Below are 10,095 nucleotides of genomic sequence, written 5' to 3'. Positions count from 1 at the left end.
CCATAATTTAGACGAAACCATAAATTATTAACGGTTTCCCCTTCACCGTTAAACATGACTTTAATTTATTATTGTCTTACTGTGAAAAGATGCGTCACAATATACATTCTTTTCCTGCTTTTTTTTTTTTTTTTTGCTTTCCTTCTTATCTAAAGTCTAAACATTATTGAAGCACTTTTTTTGGTGGTGACCCATTTCTTATGTTCTTTACATTGTCGTAGTATACACTGTTGATTCCCATTTTGTCATGTTTCTACATTTTCTATTTCTGTTTTTTCTACGCAGTTGTTAAATCACTCAACCCCATCCCCATTGCCACGGGTTGGGGTGTGAATGAACCGGTTTTGGGTTGAATTCTGTATAAATCAAAATCAATTTGGATGGATTGGAGGTCTAATAAGATATATTGAATTTGGACGGACTGGATGGATCAATCTGTCCATAATGAATTTATATTGGATTGAGCTAATATCTGGTTCATTGAGTAAAAGATAAGAACATAAATATCAATGAACCAGATTTGAGTTGAAACCAATCTAAATTAACATGAATTTGAATAAATTAAACAGTTCCCGAACCAATCCAAAATAGTCCAATATTCAATGGACTGGATTGAACCAGGTCCATTATTGGACAGGATTCGTGACAGTCCTAGGAGATCCCGAATCTGTATATTTCCTGTACAGTTAGGAAGCTTTGTGTTTTAGAAGTTTTGTTTTTAGCAGCCTTGTTTTTAGGAAGATATTCTTTTTGGAGATAGAAGTTGCATTGCATTTAGGATGTAGGGATTTTAGAAAGTTTTGGGAGCAAGAAACTCCATCGAGTTTGTATATATATATCATAAGATAATAATGGAAAGACAACCTTTGGCTTCCGAAATTTTTCATGGTATCAGAGCCACCTTCTGGCAAGTCAAATCCAGCAACCCTTTGATATGAAGGTAGTTGGTAGCCATTATAAGATGGTAAAGCTCATTGACACCGACGTTGATATACTCTGAGTCCCTATTCTTGATTTCTTCCTAAGCCTCATTAGGATCGTCCATCTTCTTCTTGAAATCAAACTCGATGTGTTTCATGCAATAATCAATCACCTTGGGTAAGATATTACTGTTGACGTTGAGCAACAGAACCACATCGACACCAAAGACATCTTCGACCATTTGTTGATCGGTCACCATGGCTGCCAACAACGACAGGAATGGTGAGAGCTCGAGTAAGTCTGTTGGACCGTCTTCTACTTTCTATTTGCATCAATCAGATAATCCTGGAATTATTATCAGTTCGGTGGTTTTGAGAGGAGATAACTACGACAAATGGGCAAAGGCAATGCGAATTACTTTTCGTGCCAAAAACAAAATCGGTTTCATCGAAGGCAAGGTCACAAAGCTAGAGAATGATGCTCCAGAGATCGATCTCTGGTGGATTGTGAACTCGATGTTGGTGGCTTGGGTTTTCAATACTGTCGATCCATCATTGCGTTCAACTATCACGTATATGGAGATGGTCAAGGAGCTTTGAGATGATTAGAAGGAACGATTCTCGATCGGCAATGGACCCCGGATTTATCAGATTAAATCCGAGCTTGGTAACTGCAAGCAACATGGACAGACAGTGGTTGCATATTACAGAAAATTGAAGGCAATGTGGGACGAATTAGGAAGCTACTCTAAGGTACTCGTGTGTACATGCAGGTGCAGGTGTGGAGCGGCAACCGAATTGGTTAAAGAAAGAGAAGAAAAAAAAATCCACAAATTTCTGATGGGTTTGGACAACGATATATTTGGAACTGTGCGTTCCAACATATTGAGTCTGGAGCCAATTCCAAATATGAACAAAGTTTACTCAATGATCATACAAGAAGATCGACATCGATCGTTGGCACGAAGTAAGGAGGAACGGGCAGATGCGGTTGGTTTTGCAACACAAGCCTCGTAGACATCGCAAAACAGTAGAGCTGTTTCAAAAGACAAAACGATTGTGTGTAACAATTGTGGTCGATCTGGCCATGAAGCAAAGAATTTCTTCCAATTAATTGGATACCCTAAATGGCGGGGAGACAGACCTCGCGGTACATCGATCGGGCGTGGAATAGGACGAAAAAAAGGGGGTGGACCCTCTGGTGGACGTGGCCGAGGTACGACAAAATCTCATGCTGCTCAGTCATCAGCGGGGCATGAGGTGGTTGCTAATGCAGCTGTGACTGACAGAGACCGGACCGGACTGAGTGGGCTTAATGACGAGCAATGGCAAACTCTTGTAAGCATGCTTAATGCTTACAAAACCGGGACTAATGAAAAACTCTCTGGTAAGAGTTACTCCACTAAATGGATTATTGAGTATGGGGCGTTACATCACAAGACGGGGAATTTAAATGTGCTCGTCGACACCTATGATGTTGCACCTTGTCCTATTAGGTTACCCAACGGTGCGCACACCGAGGCCGTGAAAGGCACTGTTGAACTTGGAAATAATTTTAAATTGTTGCACGTATTATATATCCCAAAACTCAATTGTAATTTATTGTTAGTAGATCGGTTACTCCATGACACAGATTGTATTGTGACATTTACTAATAAGTTGTGTGTGATACAGGACCACATCTCGAGGACTTTGATTAGTGCGGGTGAACAGCTTGATGGGGTCTATGTCTTCAAGGGTGGGCGCCGATTCATGCTTACAAGACAAATGGAATTGAGTCATGCGATTTGTGGCATCGGAGATTGGGACACCCTTCTTATCAAACGATTAGCTTGCTTCTTAATATCAGTAATAGTAAGAACAAAACCTATGATGTTTGTTTGAAGGAAAAGCAAACTAGAGATGTTTTTATTCAAAGCGGCAATAAAGTGATTGATTGTTTTGCGTTGATTCATTATGACTTATGGGGTGCTTATAGAGTACCTACATCTTGTGGTGTTGTATATTTTTTGACAATTGTTGATGATTATTCTCGAGCGCTTTGGATTTATTTGATGGCTGAAAAAAGTGAAGTTGGTCGAACACTAAAAAATTTCTATGCAATAATTGAATGACAATTTAATAAGAAGGTTAAGGTGGTGAGAAGTGATAATGGAACAGAGTTTAAATCATTGAAATCATATTTTGACAAGCAAGGAATTTTATTTCAAACTTCCCGTGTTGGAATACCACAACAAAATGGTCGTGTGGAGAGAAAGCATCGTCATATTTTGAATGTGGCTAGAGCACGCATGTTTCAAGTCCATCTTCCGATCAGTTTCTGGGGTGAGTGTGTTTTGACCGCAGGGTACTTGATTAACTGGACACCTTTGACCCTTCTTGGTGGTAAAACACCTTACGAGATGCTATTTGGACAAAGTCCTTCTTATAAACATCTCAGAGTTTTTGGTTGCTTATGTTTTTTGCATACTCGGGACTGTGAAAAATTTACCGCTAGGAGTAGGTAATGTGTTTTTGTTGGGTACCCTTTTGGGAAAAAGGGGTAGAAATTATACGATCTTGAGTCTGGTGATTACTTCATCTCACGAGACGTGGTGTTTAGTGAGGCCGAGTTTCCCTTTTCCACTCCAAAACATCAACCCTTAGTAACTAGTCCTCCCATAGCCAAGGAAAATGTTGGGTTGCCTTGGACTGTCCAACCACCGAACTCTACGACCATTCCTCTTGACATGGCATTTGATTCACTTCATATAGAAGTCAGGGGGAACAACACAATCGATGAAGAAGGACATCAGAACACGGGTAATGATGAGGTAGGTCCTCTTGATGAGACAATGAGCCATACAGATTGCAGGAATAATGAAACTCCAACTGCTCCTCAGCCTACCATAGAGTTATTAGGCTGCGGACATCGAGAAAAGCGGACCCCCAGTTATTTACAGGAGTTTGTCACACACTCTACTCATCGTTTAGACCCTTCCGTTGTTTCTCCTGCATCATCTCAGTCCTCAGGTACTCCTTACCCCATAACTCATTATGTGACGTATGATAATTTTTCTGTGAAACACAGACATTTCTTGGCAGCTGTTACTGTAGGCCGAGAACCTACTCAATTCTCTAAGGTAATGGCTGATGCTCGGTGGTGCAAGGCTATGGGGTAAGAGATACAGGCTTTGGAAGTCAATGGAACATAGACCTTGGAAGACCTCCCACTTGGAAAAAAGGCAATCGGGTGTAAATGGGTCTACAAAATCAAGTACAACTCTGATGGATCCATTGAAAGATTTAAAGCACGGTTGGTAGTCTTGGGCAACACTCAAGTTGAAAGTCTTGACTACAACAAGGCCCTTGTGGCTAAAATGATCACAGTTCGAACCTTCTTAGCAGTTGTTGCAGCCCAACATTGGGAATTGCATAAGATGGATGTCCACAATGCTTTTCTGCATGGTGATCTCCATGAGGACGTCTATATGAAACCTCCTCTAGGTTTTTAGGCCTCTAGGACTAGAAAGGTATGCAAACTCCAAAAATCTTTGTATGGTCTATGGCAAGCCCCCTGGAATTGGTTCTTTAAATTAGGTGTTGCCTTGAAAACTTTTGGGTTTGATCAGTCCTATTTCGGTTATTCCTTATTTACATATCGCAAGAATGGGCTTGTCTTGCACATCTTGGTTTATGTTGATGACTTAATCGTTGGTGGGAATAACCTAGAGTTCGTACACAAATTTAAACAGTATATGAACTGGTGTTTTCACATGAAGGACTTGGGTGTTCTTAAATATTTTTTGGGCATCGAAGTGACTCGTGAATTATCGATGATATTTCTTTGCCAAAGAAAATATGCGCTTGATATTTTTATAGAAACTGGCTTATTAGGGTCTAAACCTACTCATTTTCCTATTGCTTAGAATCATAAACTTGCCTTTGCAGACGGAGCACTCCTGGATGACCCTGAACGATATCAATGTCTTGTGGGCCATTTGATTTATTTAACCATTACACGGCCAGAGCTCAATTATTGCATCCATGTCCTAGCTCAATTTATGCAGTGTCATCGTGTTGATCATTAGGATGTGGCATTACGTGTGGTTCGTTATCTGAAAGGACGTCTTGGTCAAGGGATATTCCTGCGCTCTGATAGTGATATGCAATTGTATGCCTAGTGTGATTCCGATTGGGCGAGTTGTCCTCTAACTCGTCGCTCTCTTATTGGGTAATTTGCCATGTTAGGACATTCCCCCATCTCCTGGAAGACTAAGAAACAACATACTGTCTCCCGTTCCTTTGTCGATACTGAATACCGGTCAATGGCTACTGCCAGTTGTGAGTTGAAGTGGCTAAAAGGTATGTTGTCATCTTTGGGTATATCTCGTCTTCAACCTATACGCTTGTTTTGTGACAATCAAGTTGCTCTGCACATTGCTGTGAACCCTGTCTTCCATGAGCGAACCAAACATATTGAAGTTGATTGTCATTTCATTCGCAATGAGCTCCAAGCCGACACCATTGCACCTTCCTATGTACGTACCAGTGAACAATCTACCGACATTTTCACAAAAGCTCTTGGACAAAAATAGTTTGATTTTTTCCTTCCCAAGTTGGGCATTCGTAATCCTCATGCACCACCTTGAAGATGAATATTGGACGAGATTCGCGAGAGTCCTAGGAGATCCTGAATCTATATATTTTTTGTATAGTTACAAAGATTTGTGTTTTAAAAGTTTTGTTTTTTGCAGCCTTGTTCTTAGGAAGATATTCTTTTTAGATTAAGAAGTCTTTTGGAGATAAAAATTGCATTGCATTTAGGATGTAGAGTTTCTATAAAGTTTTGGAAGCAAGAAACTCCTTCAAGTTTGTATATATATCATAAGATAACAATGGAAATACAACCTTTGACTTCCGAAATTTTTCATCCATTCTTGCATTCGACCGAATCTGATTGGATCAAATCCAATCCAATTAACAACCCTAGCCACGGGCATAGGGCACTATAAGTAATAACTCTTTTAACTCATAAATTCTTCATTGCCGACAACCCTCTTCGTGGGCAATGCATGGCTCATACTCATAGTCACTCCACCCGCTTTCCAAGCCAACTTACTGAGGCAAGAGAAAGACGCGTCTCTGCTTCTAGACTTTCCATGAGATGAGATGAAATAGGATTCAGAGTACTTCTTCCTCTCGCTTGGACCAAGAGAAATTCGGAAACAGAGCATAAATCATAATTAATATACTAATCGTTGGTCGCGCCATCAAAGCAAGCAGTTGGATGTTTTCTATTGCTTCAGATTGTCAGATTCCTGTAAAATCCACCACACAGCTCAGATCCCCAGACGCGTGTAAAGGATTGAAGAATAATTGAAACCCCAAAACAGGGTGTTTACAAAGAAAAGAAAAAAGAAAAGTCAGCCAGCCATCAACCATGGCTTGGAAAAGTAGGCATATCACCTCAACTCAACACCCTTTAACTGTCCTTTCCGTGTTTGCAGGGAGCTCGTGAAAGCATTAAAATTCCATCCTCATCCGGTCATCCCATCGCTCATGAATCACGAGAGAGAGAGATGAGCAGAACATTAAATAGCTTTCCAACTAAAGCCCTTAACCAATCACCTTTCTTTACAAGCATTAATTCCGTGCAAAGCAAACCCCACCGGATTTATTTATACTATTTTATTCAGACAATCTTATAAGAATAAAAGAGAAATAAGACCACATACATATACCAGGTAACGTGCCCTTTGTCCTATCCATCAAACACGCCGATTGGGGTGATGTGTGAGATGAGATCGACCAACCGATTCGGTGGGATTCATTTACCCCACAACTGTGCACGGTACGGATGCATCTGAAGTTGCAGAGGCAGGTCAATGTCAACTTTATGAAGGATTAAAGATTGATTAGAGATGGAAAACCAATACTAAACCATTCCCATTATTCAAATGAATGAATTAGCTAGGTTTCTATGATCCAACAATTAATTTATGCAGTCTTACAGCACATGGAATTTAATGGTGAGTGTGAGTCAATACGAGGAGAATGCGAAGGGGGAAGGTATTTCCTACCCAATTAATTACCCATCCCTTTTAGTCGTCGCTAGCGCGTTTCAGTCCTTCACCGGCCAAGCCATTACAAATAAATACGAACCTACCTTCTCTCTTCTCTCAAACCTTCCATTCTTACACAGTCTTATTAATTCTATATCATCATTCCCCTACCTCCCTCCTGCTCTCTGAAAGCTGAAGCTCACAGCAGAAGATATGAAGAAAGCATCCCAAGAACAGAAGAGACCAATTTGGGATTGTGGTAGCTCACTCTACGATTCGTTCGAGCTCAATGCATTCAAACGCCAGCTTGACTCAGCCATCGCCTCTAGGACCATGTCTATGCCGCGGTTATCCGACCCAGTTCGGCCACCCCAGGCCCAGCCGGTGCCCAAGAAATCTTCCAAGATTTCTCGCTCCCTCAACAGATTTCTTCGATCAGTTTTTCGATCAAAACCGAATCCCGGCACCATGTATGGAGCAGCGGAGCGACCACAACACGAGTCGTCGTACACGTTTTATGATCCATCCCTTACGCTTTCAACAATTCCAGAGGTTGCAGACGTGGGTATGAACTACAACAACATGATGATCAGGGTTTCTCCAGAGTTCAACTCACTCTCACTGCCTAGGAGAACCGCCTCCGAACGGTTTACAGCAACTATAGTTGGTATTTCCTGTGCTTAATTGATTCATGTTGATACGGTGTACATACTAGCTACTCATTTTGGCTCATCTTGTGTAATTGTGTGTGTGTGTGTGTCTGAGAGAGAGGGATTATTGTGTTTAATGACCCTTGTGTAGGACTACTTTACCCTAAGATCTTATTGATCACATCGCAACTTAATTCGGTAATTATCAATAAAGGAAATCTCCAGTACCGTCTCCGATTTCCAGTTAGTTATGCACTGGAAATCGGCCACGTTAGACCTATTTTGTGTGTAAAACGAATGACATATGCTTCAGATGAAAATTGGCCACGTTAGAGTTAATAATTTTGGTGTGGTAAAGATGAATTGAGGTGGAGCTAGTTTACTTGCATTAAATAAAGCTAGCTTTGGTGCAATTGTTGGAGGCTGCTCGGGTGCGTGGTTACGTTGCATCCTGTTTTGGCCCCTATTCTCATCCATCCAGCTGAAGCTTATCAGATCGTTGGCCCCTATATCCATTGCAGCTGAAGCTTATTTCTTATTTAAAGACACCAAGAGTCATTGGACTCGGTGACAAGATGCACGTGGGGTTCACTGGCACTGGCTTAATGCATACAAACCTGCCTATTCATCTTTTTTGACTTGCCCATCAAAACAAGGAATTATATAAGTAGTAAACGCATCAACAAAATCTTTTTTTTTTTTTTGGTTAATTTGCAAAATTATACATTGACAAACAATCTCTAGGATTTTGACAAAACTCCTCTTATAATCTTGAGTTCGACTTCAGTTAGGACAAAGTCCATTTGAGCAGTCTTTGTGCTTTATTTTACAAGGAAATACAAGGTTACAAATGAATGTTAAAATAGTATAAACACAGATTTTCCTTCCGATCTGTATAGTCTTATATCACCATATATCGGTATTTCAGGGTCACCCTAACGGTCGCTAATTTACTGAGAGTTGTGAACATTTTAATAGATTAGAAGTTAGAACATTAATATTCATCCTATTGTAATTATTTTGAATAAGAAGAGGTGTAATAGATTATTTTGGGATTGAGTTGATAGAGCTCACCGGTCGCTAATTTACCGAGAGTTGTGACCTTTTTAATAGGTTAGAAGTTAGAACATTAATATTCATCCTATTATAATTATTTTGAATAAGAAGAGGTGTAATAGATTATTTTGGGATTGAGTTGATAGAGCTCATCGGTGAGGTCACCTCTACCTATCTTGTTGGTCCGGATGCTTTAATTTAATAATGAATTAGTGGGGATTCGTGTGATGCACATGATTTGTCAAATTAAAGATAAACACTAGAAACATGTAGGAGTATATATAGAGATGTCAACAAGTTGTTTTGATATGGGTTTGCCTCAATCTTAACATCACCTTCCATCATTCCAACTCAAACCCTACAGGATTTAACCCAGTTCTGACCCGGCTTGACCCATATAGCTTTAAATATATTTTTTAACACATTTTGAAGACCTAAAATACATTAATTTAAATAAGGAAATTGTTTTATAGATTCTAAGGTGTTATTTTTTCTATTTAAAAAAGAAGAAAATCAAAATCAACATATAAATAAATTATAAACTTTAAGCCTATGAAGTTAGAAGTCAAAAAATTGCAAGAATACTTGGTATATATGCAAGGTATCATGACACGGCAGGGCGGGTCAGCCAAAACCCGAACCTTACTTGGGTCGAAGAATCAAAACTCTAACCCAACTCTAAACCAAATATACTTGACCCTGACCCGACCCTATAACCTACCTTGTATACAATTGTTTTATATAATAATTAATAATCACTTATATTTTATATACTACTTTTATTAATTTTTTATACTACAAAATAACAATAATTAATTTTAAATATGGTTGTTTATCAAACTTAGGGATGACAATTTTCCCCATTTCCCTGATCCCCATGGGGATCTGCCCCGAATGGGGCGAGGATGGGGATGATTTTCCCCCTGCGGGGACAAAGATGGGGAAATTTACATCCATGTTGGCGGGGATGGTGTGGGGACGGGGAGAGCACTCCTGCCCCACGTTAATATATATGTATATATACGCATAGCTTATATATATGTGCATATATACATATACGTCTATATGCTAATATTTTAAAAATATGGATGAATATGTTTGAATCTTTTCCAATAGGATTGTAAATTTTAATTATTTTATTTTTATTTTAAATAAAATAAAAAATAAAAACATAATGGTTGGCATTATAAAGAATCACGGGGAGTGGGGATCCTCATGAAAACAAGGATGGGGATAACTTTGTCCCCATTAGGATGGGGATTTTCATGGGGACAGGGATGGGGAGAGGCTCCTCGTCCCCGCCCTGCCCTGTTGCCATTTTGAGTCAAACTAATGAAACTCACTAACCCAATTTCTAGTATTTCTATTCGGCTTTGGTTCAACAATTTCTCAAACCAAATGGGTTGAATCAATTTCGCTTTGGCC

The 10,095-nt window shown here is 39.7% G+C and overlaps 1 protein-coding gene across 1 annotated transcript; it reads left to right on the top strand.

The window, feature by feature from the left end:
* Positions 1 to 7,010: 7,010 nt before the first annotated feature.
* LOC148879669 (uncharacterized) lies at positions 7,011 to 7,894 on the top strand. Its single transcript, XM_088961274.1, has one exon. It carries the CDS (start codon positions 7,178 to 7,180, stop codon positions 7,646 to 7,648), a length of 471 nt encoding a protein of 156 aa, XP_088817400.1. The 5' UTR covers positions 7,011 to 7,177; the 3' UTR covers positions 7,649 to 7,894.
* Positions 7,895 to 10,095: the final 2,201 nt, after the last annotated feature.

The sequence above is a fragment of the Nelumbo lutea genome, chromosome 1, assembly GCF_056320005.1.
Source record: "Nelumbo lutea isolate HS-2025 chromosome 1, American lotus-T2T, whole genome shotgun sequence".
NCBI lineage: Eukaryota > Viridiplantae > Streptophyta > Magnoliopsida > Proteales > Nelumbonaceae > Nelumbo > Nelumbo lutea.
Note: the sequence above shows the minus strand (reverse complement) of the source record. Positions and strands in the feature narration are given on the sequence as shown.